The sequence below is a fragment of the Diospyros lotus genome, chromosome 6, assembly GCF_014633365.1.
Source record: "Diospyros lotus cultivar Yz01 chromosome 6, ASM1463336v1, whole genome shotgun sequence".
Lineage (NCBI taxonomy): Eukaryota > Viridiplantae > Streptophyta > Magnoliopsida > Ericales > Ebenaceae > Diospyros > Diospyros lotus.
In genome coordinates this window covers 7,225,559-7,241,610 of record NC_068343.1, presented here as the reverse complement: position 1 = coordinate 7,241,610, position 16,052 = coordinate 7,225,559, and the positions used below count along the sequence as shown (strand labels likewise).

The following is a 16,052-nucleotide window of genomic DNA, read 5'->3' as shown; positions in this document are numbered from 1 at the left end:
ATTGTTGCCCATTTATTGCTGGAAATTTAGAATTAGAATTCACATTATATTGCAATGAATCATTCTCAATTTTGTAATATATAAATAGAATTATTTTTATATTAGATTTATAGTTGTTTATATATTTAATTTGTCATGTTGCTGAGTTATATTAAATGTAAATAGGCTTTAATTTTTAATGTGTAAATGACTAAATGAATTATTTGTGACAGGTCATGTCATGTCGTGATACATTTTATTAAAAGAGTTATATAGGTCATGTGTTAACACTTAATTAGTTAAACTGGTTATATGGGTCATATCTGTCATCCATGTAATAAACAGGTTGTGTTTGAGTTTAAGTATTTGATACAATTAATTGAGTTTTTGATAATTTTACCATCTTTTTTAATAAAAATTCTTAATTACCACCTTTTTCAATCTATTTCTCAAAATACCACCTTTTAAGAACAATTTGCTTATGAATCTTTCGCTATGGTCATAATATTGGCCTTAATACAATCCAGTTGAGTGGTTTTTTCAGAGTGCAATGGTGGAATTTTCCGTTGGTTTTGTGGCTGAAATTATTTGGGTGGTTGAGCCAACCCCACCCTGTGATTTTGGTAACAAATAGTGAAATTATCAAAATCTCCATCTGGATGTAATTTTTCTCCTTCAATGTGAGCTTGGAATTGGAGAGGGAATTCAATTTGGGGAATTGGGTTTGCAATTAGCAAATGAAATCACATAGTAATAGCTGCTTGCGCCACATTACAAATGATAATATTTGGATGATTTTTGTTTCAAGTGTTTAGTCAGGACCACTTTTGCCACAAGCAATTTTGTGTTAACAAATCAACAACACTGGCACCCACCTCCAACAGGGCACTTGGGTGGCGGGGAAGGTGGCATTTTGGGAAATAGCTTCAAAAGGCTAGTAAAATGAGAATTTTTTATAAAGAAGTGGTAAAATTGTCAAAACTCTGATTAATTAATCATGTGGTTTTCAAGTCGACATATATTTTTTGTTATATTTATAGGTCTACACAACCCATTAACAAGAACTGCTACACTTAAAGATACCATTGAATCCATAATAATATCAACATTGTTCCATATAAACAAAGAACAAAGTAGCTACTTTTTTAGAGTTGTAACTAGGCTCAATTGTGTTTTTTATTCTTTAAACAAAAAATTTAATGATTTTGAAGATTTTACCCCCTCCCCCACACCCCCCAAAAAAAAAATTCTAATTCTATTAAGAACTCCAATGTATCCTCGAGCATGTGCATCTTGTCCCCACCTATTAACACGCTTGTTTGTTGTGTATTCTAGACTTGTCCAAAAATAAAAGTAACAATTAAAAATTAACACACACCATTTGGTACGTGCAACGCATATCTCAAAGTGTCAAATGAGTATCAGTGTCAAATACATGTTAGGCATGGGTATAACATTCCAAGTAAAGTGTAACTGCTCCCTAATAGGAGATCAAAGAAGATAAATAAGGAAAGTGATAATCAAAGAAAAAAAGTGAAAGAAACAAAGGAGTTGCAAAGTGTGAAAATAAAAAAAGAAAAATAGGTAGTAAATGACACGGAATTAATATTTTGCAACTTCTTTTTAACTTCAACATTCAGGAAATCCAGAATGATCAGCCAAATATTTGCTCCATCAACCAAATATTAGGTATACAGCTACTCTTGACACTCAAAATTTCAGTTTCCAGTGCAGAAGTCATTTAATAATTATGGTAACTGAAATCTCTATGTTTATTGATAATATATTCTCCGATGATACAATCCTTAGCTAAGAGAACAATATATAGGCCAAAGAAAGAACAAATTAAGGAAACTATTAACTACTAAATCTCTAAACTAGGAAATAATTTGAAAGAGAAATCAGCTACGAAAGGAAATGATGCAAAAGGAAGTATTGATAATCTTCCCGATCTAATTTGATCCTACCAATCTTCCAACACTTCCCCGCAAGCCAGTGAATAGATATCCATCATTCCCAACTTGCTAACATTTGCTTCAAAGTCTAGCTTTGACAGGACTTTTGTAAGAAAGTCAGCTTCCTATCACTTTCTTGGAACGTAGTGCAAAGTGAATGTCCCACTATCAATCACTGACTTAATGAAGTTTTTGTCAATCCTCACGTGTGTCATCTTATCATGTTGAATAAGATTATGAACTATGTTGATGGCAAATTTACTATCACTAAATAGTTTCATAGGCCCTTCCATTGGAATAGATAGGTCCTACAGTAACTTACTAATCCAGATTAAATCACACACCCCTTGAGCGATTGCCCTGTATTCAGCCTCAGCACTACTTCTTGCAACCACCATCTGTTTCTTGCTTCTCCAAATCACCACATTTCCCCATACTCTTGTGCAATACCCAATGGTGGATTTTGTGCCTTTAATTGAACCTACCCAGTTTACATCTGCATAGCACTGAACACCTCGTCGATCATTCTTCCTAAATAATAAACCTTTTCCTGAAGTACTATTTAGATAGCGAAGAATCTAACTCACATCTTCTAAATGTCTCTTTGTAGGAGCATGCATGAAGTGACTTACCACATTGAAGCTATAAGCAATATTAGGCCTAGTAAGAGATAAGTAAATCATTTTCCCTAAAAGATGTCGATATCTCTCTCTTTCAACTAGTGGATCCTCTCTGGTAATTTTGTGCTTCCAATTTTGGTCTAAAGGGGTCCCCACAAGTTTGCAACCTAGCCTTCTTGTCTCCTTCAGCAAATCCAGGATGTACTTCCTTTGGGAAATAAAGATGCCCTTTTTAGCAATTTTCATCCCAAGAAAGTATTATAGGTGCTTGAGGTCTTTCACTTTGAATTATGCCTACAATTGATCTTTGAGTCTGATGATTTCTTGTGTGTCATCCCCAGTAATCACCACATCATCTACATAGACGATCAGTATAATACTCTTCTCATCCTTCGACCTTTTTACAAAGACAGTATGATCAGCCTAACTTTGAGTGTAGCCGAATTGCTTCTTAGTTGTACTAAATCGAGTAAACTACACTTTGGAAAATTGTTTCAATCCATCCAAGGACTTTCTCAGTTTACACACCATGCCTGCTTTGTCCCTTTCGAATCTAGGAGGGAGTCTCATATATACATATTCTTCCAAGTTCCCATTCAGAAATACATTCTTTACATCCATTTGGTGTAAGTCCCAATCTAGATTGGCAACAAGAGAGATAAGAACTCTAATAGAATTCAACTTGGCAACAGGAGCAAATGTTTACTTGTAGTCTATACCATAGGTCTAAGCATACCCCTGAGCAACCAATCTCACCTTGTATTTGTCTATATGTGTAACGACTCGCTCCCACTTATGAGCGCCACCGGTAAATAATCGACCGGATTACTCACCCGACGAACCACAACTGAAGGGTTGGACTATATTTCAACAGGAAACGCCCTAGGTGGGAACTAGGCTTCATCCTTCCCTTCGCTCCACTCAGGAATCGATCCCAAATCAAACAAGAAAACACAGCGGACTGAGACCTGAAACCCGAGTGAGCTTCACCTCTCTTCAACCCGCCTCATAGCAAGCCAAATGTGACCCAGGTACAAAGTTAGCATAATAACACTTTGCTGAGTATTGGGTATACGTACATAACATAAATCACGCGGACTCACAATCATCTATCACACTGATATGATTACAACAATTAGATACATCTACGCTCAACAGCACATACATTTACTCACAAGGGTATACATACATAACACCACATGGCTACATAAAAGAGATAATAAAATACACAACTCAGGCAACACCGCTAGTTGCCACAACAGCCTCCCGGCGCCATCCCTGCTTGCATCTAGACTTGCAACATCTACACGAGGTAAACCTCATGAGTCATAAAGACTCAGTAAGGGTGCAATGTATGTAAATATGAATATAACCATATTTATGTATGCCAATGCATGCAAATGAGGCTAGGCCATCTCATCCTCACAACCCTCCAAGGTTTGAGGCATTAACCTATCAGCCCTCACAACACTAGTCCTCCATATGGCCACAGGTCCACTAGATATCGCATCACGCAAGTGTTAACCACTACATGCAAATGTAACATAAAAATATTATCAAACACATTTACCAACTTGCAAGGCCACCTCCACATGGGGCCATCCCTTACTTGGCTCGAAACCTCATCTCTATATCGGCACGAATTCCAGCCTGAATCTCAAGTTCCTCTAGGATCACAGCCTTCCCGGTCGAACCTAGAGGCAAACACACAAAAACCAACCATACATCAGACATTAACCGATGTCTTTGCTTTTGCTTACACCGCAAAATCACTCATTAACACTATCTCCAAACAAAACCAACCACGACATAAACCAGTCGTCAATAATTTCCAAACAACCCCGACCCAAGGGTTTAATCCAACAAATAATTATTCTACATTAACTCACTTAATGCAAATAATTTAGGAAGGAAATATTAATTTACCTCGACTCATCTGGAGAGAAAATTCAAAAAACGCCCACACCGACGTTGCCTCTCGAGCTGCCATTTGTGCCCAAAATCTCATTTTCGAGCTTCCAACACGCTCCTCAAGCCCCAATTTAATTTCCAGAACTTTTCCCCATTTTTCTGGAATTTTCTCCTATTATTTCCTTATTTTCCATATTATCCTTTTTTTCTTTTTTTTTTCTTTTTTTTTTCTTTCTTCTTCCTTTCTTCTTCACCTCCCGCTCGCCCATGTTCCTTCATCTTCTTCGCTGCATCTTCTTCTTCACCTGCTTCTTCTGCAACACCCGACGGCCCCGTGGCCACTCCGCCTGCCGACCTCGCCGTCGCTAGCCGCCACCACGGCCAGCCCCATCGTCGCTTGGTCGCCCAGCTCCACCGTGAGCCGCCCCTGCGCGCTACCGTTTCAGCACGACCGCCATGGCCACGCCTGGGGAGCTTGTTGTTCGGCCATCCTGGGTCGCCTTCGGCCTAGCTAGCAGCCGCAACAGCCTCCACTGGCCTCGCTGACCACTGCCATGGTCGCCACCAGCCCCTCGCGACTGCTCCAGCTCCACCCACTACTGCCATAGCCGCTACAACCGGCCGCTCCAGCTTCATCCAGTCGTCCTCACCGACCCAATGGCCTTCTATCGCTGATGGTCGCGACCCCGTCGGCTGCCTCCGTGCATTCTCGCTCGCCATCGACGCTTGCTAGACCACCATCGACACCGCCTTCTCAAGCCTCTGCAACCAGCCATGGACGCCGCTGGTCGCTGCCTTCTCCGCCACAGCAATCGACCTCGCCTCACTCTCTGGATTTCTCTCATTCTCTCAATCTCTCTCGCTCGGCTCTCGCTCTCTAATCTCTCCCTGGTTTGCTTCCTCTCGGCCATTTCAAAAATGGCAGAGGCGTACACTAGGAAGCTTCCCCACACACACACGCGCTTATATACTTATATATATATAATTTATATTAATCCCCCAATTTCACATTAATTCCACTTAAGGAATTTTAATTACACTTGAGGATTTTTATAAATAGCACTTAAACCCTCTGATGCCTTAATTAATTACTCTTAAGCCACTTAAAATCTCGATTTTCCAAAATTAATAATCAACTTTTACTCGAAAATGTCGATTTCATCCATGTGCCTGCACGGGACTTCTATTCGACCCGAAAGCACTTCAAGGTTGCCTTACTCAGAAAACCGAACCACCCCTAGGGTCCCCTCAGGTTCCAGGACGTCCCCTGCAACCATTTGGGACTGGGACCCATTCGGGCTTATACCGAAATTATTCTGAAAATTATTCCCGATCGGACCGCTTCCAGCATCATTATCCTCATCTCGAGACGCTCACCAATCTCTTGCCCTCTTCCCTGGATATCCAAGTCCTGGGGGCACTCCCTGCCGCCAACTCGGCAAATTTCATTAATTAATTTCTCGAAACCGACTCTTGGGTTTCCTGGACCACCCGAAATCCTTTCAAAATAATAAAAATTATTTATTTTTAACACCATGTAATATGGGGTATTACAATATGTCCATCAACATTCAGTTTTGTGGTAAAGATCCACCTTCACCCCACAGCCTTCTTCCCTTTGAGCAAAGGAACAATATCCCAAATCTTATTCTCATTCAACGCTGTCATTTCCTTCATTACAACAACCTTCCACTTTTGATCCTGAAGAGCTCCATGCACATTTTAGGGATCTTTACATGGTCCAGTTTTGAGGTGAATGCCCTAAACTTTGAGGAGAGCTTAGAAAAAGTAAGATAGCTGGATATGGGATACTAGGTGCAAAACCTAATTCCTTTCCCTACGACAATAGGCATATCAAGATCATCAACTGTACACTTACCTTCCTCAAGATGTGTGCCTTCCACTGGATTTAGCTCCGGGTCCAATGGTGTACTTTCTTGAGGAACTTGTGTCTTCTAGAGTAGACTATAAGCTCCTCTTGAGATGATTTTCCAGCTTCTCCCCCTTGATCAGTCACCATTCTGGGACTAGATTCAAATTGTTGGACAAAGAGATCCTTGGATATGGGCTTAGGCAGCAAAAGAGAAATTCGAAGGGAGATAGATGGATCCCAATGATGATTTTCGATTGAGTTCTCCCCCTAAAGAGAAGCATTGGGGAAGAAGGGTTGATTCTCCAAAAAGATGGTATCATAGGAAATGTAGAATCATCTAAAATAAGGGCAATAGCACTTGTACTCATTTTGAGTGAGAGAGTAGCCAAGGAAGATGCATTTATAAGTCTCGGAATTGAGTTTTCCGCGAGTAAGACTGGGATTATGGGCAAAGATCGTACACCCAAATATTTTGGGTGGAAGGGAATCAAGGAGATAAACAAAAGGAAACTCTTGGCTCAAACAACAAAGGGGAGGTTGAAATTGAAAGGTTTTGGAAAGACAATGATTGATCAGATAAGTAGCAGTGAGCACAGCTTTCCCCCAAAACTAGTTTGGAACATTGGTACTGAACATGAGGGAGTGGGCAACTTCAAGAATATGACAATTTTTCCACTCAGCAATACCATTCTGTTGAGAAGAATAAGGACAGGAGCTCTGATAAAGAATGCCATGGTCAACAAGGTAGGCATTGAATTCATGGATGAAGTACTCCTTACCATTGTCAAAGCGAAGGATTTGAATAGATGACTAAAATAAGTTGGTGACAAGTTTATGAAATTGCTTGAAAATGGTGTTGGTTTTGAATTTTTCCTTCAGTAGATAAATCCAGCACACACGAGTATAGTCATCTATGAAAATCGTGAACCATCGAGCTCCAATAATGTTGGGCACATGACCTGGCCCCCAAATGTCACTGTGAATTAGATGAAAGGGTTTGGAGGCATGATAAGAGTGGGTTGGATGAGATTTGCGAGATTGTTTAGCAAAGATACAATGCTCACAATTGAAAGAAAAAACATCTTTATTGAGAAATAAACCCAAGTACAAATACTTCAAATATGTAAACTTTGGATTACCTAGATGATTATGCCAAAGGAAAACATTTGAATCATAAACACTAGACAAAGAAAGTTTCTTGAATGGACCCGGTCTCAAAGGAGAAGTAGTGAGATAGTAGAGGCCATTTCATTCCTCAGCATAGCCATCATTCCCTCATAGACAAATCCTGAAATTCACAATGAGTAGGAAAAAAGGTTACTACACACTTTTGATCTTCGGTCAACTTGCTAATAGAAATGATATTATAGTGTAAGTTTGGGACATGAAGGACAAAGTCGAGTGTTAACCCAAATAAATCAGATTTCCAATACCAACAACAACCAAAGAGCTCCCATCAGCCACAGCAAATTTTACCTCTCCATCACATTGTTGATATGAAGAGAAGAAGGTGGATGACCCAATCATGTGGTCGAAGGCCCCTAAATAAACAATCCATTCACTGCCAAAAACTTGAATTGACAAAAAAAAAAAAGGATTAAGATGTACCTTTTTGGGCGACATTGGCAGTAGAAGCAGAAGGAGCAGGTGATTAAGATTTGGATTGAGTTAGCAAATTCTTTAAGATTTCCATTTGTTCATCAGTGAATGGGGTTGCAACCAATTTTTTTAGTCTGAAGAGGACTCGGCTACATGTGCAGTAGCATGTTGCTTACGTTGACTTCCGGGTTTCCAATCTACAGGTTTCCCATGAAGATGCCAGCAAGTCTCTTCGGTGTGGTAGGACTTGTGATAGTGGTCACACCAAGATTTGTTCTCTTTTGGGCGTTATGGTCGAGATTGGCTGCTCACATCTCCTCAATTGGTGACTAGGGCAGATCCCAACTAGGTCTCTTCTCCCAATGGGCATGGATCCAACATCACTTTCCTTCAACTTTCTTCCCTCCTTACCATGGCAAAGACTTCCTTGATTAAGGGAAAGGGTTTTATCCCGAGAATACACCCTTGGACTTCATTCAATTCTTTGTTAAGCCCTTAAAGGAAATCAAACACCCTTTCTTTCTCCAACATTTGGCTATACAAAAGACCATCATCGAAACACTTCCATTTAATAGTGTAGAATAAATCCATTTCTTGCCATAATTAAAATGTTCAACTATTCAACAACTAACCTATTCCCTTGCCAAGTGTTACTGTGGGCAGATCGAATTTTGAAGCATTGAGCAGAATTTTGGAGATCGGAGTACATCTCTTGAACAATTGTCCAAATCTCATGGGCTGTAAAACAGGTATGTCCTCCCACATCCCGTGGAGTTGATCAGCCATGCCATAACGATGGAATTTTCAACCTCCCACATCTTGTACGCTAGTGTCACGATCCTAGGGTTTGAATAGGAAATTTGGAAGAATTTGAGGGGTAATTAGACTAAAAGAGGAGGAAATACAGCAAGAATTGGGAAAGAAATATAGAAAGGACAAAGAAAGAGAGAGATCAAAGAAGTTGAAGGAAGTGATTCCATCTTTCATTTCTTCGATGCCCATCTTCTTACAACTAACCCCTTTATAGGTGTTCCTAGTTGTTCTTAAGTTATAGTAACTAAAAGCCCAACAAACGAGGCAACCACCAGTGTCTCTTACTAATTCACAACAACAGAGCAATAGCCAAATGCTTCTAACCAACCCACAACAATAAGCAGCCCCAATTACACAATTATCCTTCTTGTATCCTAGGGTCATGACAACTAGATCAATCACCGATGGAGCAGCAGTTTTGCTCGTCAAGTAGCTCATCTTCCCCTTCCCTTTAATGACTGGAAGAACTAACTGAAACCACTCACGAAAGTTCAACATGTTGAGTTTGTGTTGGGTGATTTGAATGGCGGGATTAAAGTCGGAGGTCTGCAAGGTTGGGCCCATTGGAAGAAAAGCAGCTAGGATGATCGAAATAGGGTTTGTTGTGGTTGGAGGAGGTATTTGCAAACTCCAAATTGGTCGACAATGGCGAGATGTCCGCCATGAGGCTAAAGCAGGTTTTCATTCAGTAGTGGATGGCAATGGTGGACGGCATACTAGGATAGCTGGGTTGTAGCAACAAGTTGGCAGGAAGAGCGGCTAGCGACGACAATGGTGCTTGGATCAATTCTAGCAGTGACGGAGACGACTGCTTTGAGACCGAGAATGTGCGTCAATAGCAAATGGGCTTGACTACAGTAGCAATGTCAACAACAACTTGAGAATCTAGTGTGTGTGTCGACGTCAACAGCTAAGGTTGACTACAATAGTGATGGAGACGGCGGCTTGGGAATCCAATGCGAGCGTCGACGTCAGCTAGTCGGATGCTAGAACCGGTCAACGAGGGGAATCAGAACCCGAACGGCAACTACGGTTTCCTGTTGTGCTCTGACACCATGAAATCTCTACGTTTATTGATAATATATTCTCCAATGATACAATTCTTAGCTATGAAAACAATATATAGGCCAAAGAAAGAACAAATTAAGGAAACTACTAACTACTAAATCTACTAGGAAATAATTTGAAAGAGAAATCAGCTATGAAAGGAAACGATGTAAAAGGAAGTATTAATAATCTTCCCGATCTGATTTGATCCTACCAATCTTCCAACAGTAACAAACATGCCAGCATCAATTAATAGCCTAACCCCAAGGGTCCTCTTATCAAGCTCCACACCACTGAAATTAGGTTGTGCCCTATTACGAAGGATTCTTTTTGTAAATTCAATAGCTATGCACACTTGATTAGTATTAGGAAGGAACCTTAAGGTACTCTAATTTCGACTTGTCTTTTCTGACTCTTCTTCATTTTTCTCTTGTTGCACTGACTTTACACATAATCAATCAAATCAATCGTCCATATTGCAGCTTTGCCAAGCAATACACACAGTGGATTTTTGAGTGTTCACAAATCTTAAACACACTACACTCAAACACAAAAGGCCACATCATGCACAAGTGTACACGGTAACAATGTAAACAACAGCTCTTTGAGCTACAAAGCAAGCATGTTAAGCTGAAAAGCAATAGAATTACCAGATGAGGCCTTTGGCTTAGTTTGGGCAGAACGCCCAGATTTCGAACTCTTGTCCACGCCCTGCTTTTTGTCAAGGGCTCGCTGCTTTTGGAGATTCTCATCAGTATGTTTCATCAGTCGATCAGTGCCTACCCATTCATCCCAACTGTTGCCAAGATAAGTTTTACCAACCACTTGTCTCAGCATTTGAAATTTTAACATTTTATACAAACTAATTATTCAGCATTTTTTTCTTGGTAAGTAAAAAATAAACACAGAACTAGACCACTATAGAGGGGGCAAAGAAATGAAACAGGAAAATAAAACAAGAAAAACAGTGGAGCCCAATCATCTAAAGAACATATAGATTACCCAAGAACCATACAGAAGAAACAAGATAAAATTACAAATCTTCAATTTCAGAAATAGGAGTGGATCCCTGCTAACAAATATGGGAATGCTAATAACTTACAAACACTATGCAATTCCTCTCACACAAAAAGTGGAGAGCATCAAGGTGTGCCTTTGTCTCCTTTTTAAGCAATCTCTGGATTACTAAGTGAAGTACCCCAAATGGATTATATGTTACTATTGAACCAATACATAAAAAATTAACTTTCTATAATACAACTTCTGATGGAGTAAAAATTAATAATGTGCTATTGCTTGGCCACAAAAACCAGATGTCAAGGAGAAGATGGTCATGGATCAAAACACTGTGTTGTTTATCCAAGTGAACTTCACGGCATTGCATGCACTTAAGAGATCGTTAAAATACAAAGAGAATGTACACTCACTTTTTATTCCAGCCCTGCAAAACAGAAAAGGATATCATCAGTTTATCTATCTTACAGTATTAATAAGAATTGTCAATACTTCGATGCCAAGCTTTTCATAGTTTTGAGTTACTGAAAAGATAGACAGTGTTATGATGACAAACTTACAAGATAGTGCACGAAGTATCTCCATTCCTTCTTACGGAACTCAGTTTTTTGAACCTTGCAAGAAACAGAATTTGGTAGATTAGCATATAGCCATTGCAATGGCTAAGTTATGCCGTGTTATTAAGCTTTTATTATTAGTTTTGATAAGCATTTAAGAGTAACTACATTAAAAAAAAAAAAAATTCTAAAAAAGCTTCGTGATTGGAGGGAAAGACATTATATGACAACCAGAAATAATCATTGTGATGTACAAATGACTTCTTGTTTTGAGCAATCCCACACAAAATATACATGTTCTGAAAGGTTTGTGAAGCATCAGCACAGTGCTTCCTGTAACCACACAACTTAAAGCAAATGTCACCAGAATTAGCAGACAATTAAGGAGCCAAAAAGGCAATCTACCTATTAATTGAAATTCATGATTCTAATCCATTTTCATATTCAGGCAGATTGCAGATCAATGGACCCTGTGGAAGCAGTCAATATTTTTCACTTCCATGCAACTATGCTGCCTACTAAATGAAGGAATATTTCTCTTCCACTCTCCCACCCCCGTGGCATCATCGCTTTCATCTTTCCTACCCAGAGAAAGCAGTAGGTTCCTTTTTTCTTTCCCTCAGTTCTCTAACAACTGATCAAACAAATTCAATACATTTACCTTCTAGATTCAAAAGCAGTTAGCAATAAATGTATGGCTAAATAACCTACACCACTCTTCAACGATCACTAAGTATCAGAACTGCGCCTCAGCCGGTTCTTTTTATGTTATATGACTAATTATCATTTCTGTTAAGGAAAATGGACACATTCTAGTCATTTTGAATTTCACATGATTAGCTAAATTGATTAATTTGGTTTTTTTCCAACAATAAAATTCTATATTTGAAAGGGTTAACAACCTACAACCCCCTTCCACCACTGAACTCTGCAGCTCTGATAAACCTAAAAAATCTTATATACCAATCAACATGCAAGAAACTTGATAAATTTATATGTGTTATATTCTGATGCATGCACATATGAAGACTTAATAATAGCATGCAAAGAGATATGGGAGGTAGCTGCAAGGTCAGCAGATGAAGATATGAGGTTGTAGGCGAAAAAAGTGTCCGCAGTGGGTGTTGAGAGCTGACTTCAAATGACTGTAGCCAGTAGCTATGTGAGCATGTGGGTATGGCAATGGGTTAGCCGCAATTGTGGATTGGCAATGGGGGTGGAAGAGGAGAGGGACCATTGCAATCTTCTTGAAGGAAGTGTTGGTGGATTTGGCTTGCATGAAAAATGGCATTTGTGGGCTGACCACCAGATTGGGGGAAGTAGGGGAGGGAGGGTAAAGGATTTTAGTCCAAGGGAGCAAGTGACCTTGAAAAATGAAAATACTTCGAGAGGATCTAGTAATGAAGCCAAATATCAAGGAATGCATCGTATAGTAATGGAGGAATTAGTCAAAAATAACATGATTTATAGCATTAACCTATCATTCCCCCTTACAGGGGTAAAGTGTAGCAATTTTGTCTGAGCAGGTTACGTAATACTCATGATGGTTGGAGAGGGTTCCACCTAACTAATACTACATGTATTAATAACCTTATGGAATCGAACACTTGCTATCCTCCCTCACCTCCCCTAAATTGTGTAAAACAAGGAACTCTCAAAAACCCTAACAAACTTTAGGGAAAAACATACTTCTCTGCAACTGAATAATATAAACCGCGGGATTCTAACTATAATTTCCTCGGCAAATAAATAAGAGAACACGATCAAAGCCTCGTATCCCATAATTCATATAAAATTGCACTGCAATTTCCCCAAACAACAATTCCGCAAAAAAAAAAAAAAAAAAAGAAGAAAGAGCATAAAAGAAAAGAAAACGAAATCAAATGAAATACCTTGGCTTCGTAGATACGAGGGCCGTGATAAGCTAGTACTCTCTCGCCTTCGGAGAAGACGCTGGGAACGGAGTTGGGGAGGTCGCCACCAGAGTTGTCGCCATCTGTGGCCGAGTCGTCCTTCGGGCTCCCCATCCCTTTCCGAATTCCCTTACGAATAACGAATTCCCTTATAAACCTTTCGCTGCGTTCTTTCTAGGGTTTCGTCGGGATGGGAAAACTCTGCCCCACCCCTTTGGTCTGCTCGCTGCTCTTACCGCTACAAAGTACAAACCCCCTGAATTTGAAGGTGCTTCAGAACCCGAGAGAGAGAGAGAGAGAGAGAGGGAATTGGTGTGATGGTTTCTTACTTTAGCGCTCGATTCAAATGCGAGGCTCGACGGGGTTCAAAGTCCCGACACCGACAACGTGCGGCCCGTGACGACTGAGGCTGCATAATAAGAAAACACAAACAGGCCAGTACGGGCTCATTTGTTTGAACGGCGCAAATCCACAGTTAAAAGGGGGTCGGCCCATATTAGTTTTCCCCGCTACCCTCATGGGCTGGCTCCGTGAGCTTTGGTGGGTCAACTGCTATTTGCTTCATTGATTTCATACAACAGAAAATAAAAAGTTGCAAATTACAAATTTACTATTTTGAGTATACAAAATTTAAAATAATATATTATGATAATGCTAACTACCAAGCAATACAAAAACATTCAATAAATATTATCTTTACATATTATCCACACACATGCTGTCCAGTCTCCACATCTGTTCGTTGCCCATTGCTTATCTTGTATCCACTTCTTTCTCCCATGGAGCTACACACCGTACGCTACAGGGTGAAGGTGAACTTGCTTGTAGGTTTCATCCCAGAATCAACGACTAACTGACGCTCTTCTCTTTCAAAATAAATGCTCCACAAATCTAAAATACTCGCAGAAGCGAGCTAACACAGTCCTAATCTCACTGGCTAGAGTAGGTTACTTGAATAATAATTTAATTCATTTTTTTTAACTATTTATCTAAAATTCATACCATAGAAATTAAATTTAATGAATTTATTTAACTAGTATAAGATAGGAAATTAGATTTTAGGAACGTACTGCTTAATTTGTTTCTTTTTGTTTATTTTTCATTTCAGTTTGTTTCCTAAGTTATCTTTTAATTTCTAATGAAAAGGTTCGTGGGCGTGGGATCATAATTGGATTGGAATTATAAAGTCTTATTTAGGGGTGGTAGGATTATATTATTAATTTCCTTCATATATAGTGTTTCAATTATATTGAATTGATTTGAGTTTACTGAGTGAGTTTCTGTTTATTCTTGTGTTTTGGTGCTGCTCCCACATCAATTAGTGAAGTTTAGTGGGTCTTAGAGAATCACAATTTTGGGTATATTGGAGTTTTTGAAAGTTTGAGAATTTATTCCTTCCTTTATTTATTATTATTATTATTCTAAGTGAAAGCTTACATAAATGTGAATATCGATTTTAGAAATTATTTATTAAGTTTAAGTGAAAATCACGTGGACATGAAAGGTGATTCTATTTTAGAGTTCAAATGACAAGATATTTGAGGTTGAGGTGAATGAGTTAATCACAATATATACAATCGTATATGATCAAATACATAATTGAAGATAACTATGCAGACATCATTATTCATTCCTCTCTTCAATATCACAAGTAAAATTCTTGTAAATGTTATTCAGTATTATAAAAGGCACACTTTTGTATATATGCAAGACAACAGTGAAAGAATTGAATAGTTTTGAGGCCAAGTTCGTGAAGGTGGACCACGACGCATTATTTGATTTCAGTTTGGCCGCTAAGGATAATGCAAGACGCACAATCGGTTTGACGAGATATTTGATAATTCAAGCAAAAATGACATATCTACCCTCAGGTTAAATGACTAGTTTATCCTTAACTTTTCATGCCCAAATTGAATACCCCACTTGAGCCGTACAATCTCTCTCTCTCGAATCCCCAATCAAGGCGATTGTGACATCGTTTCTCCAGTCAAATTTTGATGACGTGTTCGGTCTGGATCTGATGTATTCTGCAATGTCCCTTAGTCCGCTCTCTTTATCCAGTATCTCCTCCGGTCACCGCCTACGTTAGTGACGAGGTCAAAGATGAAGAAGTCACCTACGCCTCTGACGAGCTCAAAGACGAAGGAAACCCCCAATAATGAATGACATAGGTATAATTTTTTTTTTTCCAAATTTACCATAGCTTACGGAGACATTTACATTTAAGTTTTAATTCGTATTAAATGAAACAACACAAAAAAATAATAATAAACTAAACCAAAGTTTCAGTTTGTGTTAATATCGGGTTTTGCACAGCAAAGTGGGTAAATCTTTGCTCTGGTATTTAAAAGTTGTTTTTCCTGAAACAAGTTCATCAACATGTTGGCAATAGAAAATTACCATATTTTATAGAGCTTGTCACATATTTGGAGGGACAATAAGCAGTAGAAATATTTCAAATAATAGCTTACTATTTGGTTTTGATGAGCTTACTAAGAAGTACATATATAAATAGCATAAGAGCAAACTATAATTGAAATGTGATCTGTTAAATTAAGCCTAAGATGTTTTCTATTGACAATAAGTTATTGTTATTCTTAATGTATTTCCAAGTGATGTATTTTGTGAAGGATAATTCTTTTAAGACGTAATGCCTTACATATATGTACGCAGAATATCATATTGCTATTGTTGTAGGTCACACAGAAAGTATACGAAATGTATTGTACTGGCAATGCCTTATTTAAATGTGGTTTGCTCAATTTATTAGA

At 38.9% G+C, this 16,052-nt stretch overlaps 1 protein-coding gene across 2 annotated transcripts in view; it reads right to left on the bottom strand.

Moving 5' to 3' along the window:
* Positions 1–13,652, bottom strand: part of LOC127803248 (protein MRG1) — a 51,480-nt gene extending 37,828 nt beyond the window's left edge. Inside the window, exons 1-4 of one of the 2 annotated variants that reach the window (XM_052339347.1) lie at positions 13,261–13,652; positions 11,372–11,425; positions 11,225–11,238; positions 10,448–10,593 (exon numbers count right to left, since the gene is read on the bottom strand). In XM_052339347.1, coding sequence (XP_052195307.1) covers positions 10,448–10,593; positions 11,225–11,238; positions 11,372–11,425; positions 13,261–13,395 — 349 coding nt within the window. In that variant the 5' untranslated portion in view covers positions 13,396–13,652. The remainder of the gene's footprint in view (positions 1–10,447; positions 10,594–11,224; positions 11,239–11,371; positions 11,426–13,260) is intronic. The other variant, XM_052339346.1, reaches the window with a different exon arrangement.
* Positions 13,653–16,052: the final 2,400 nt, after the last annotated feature.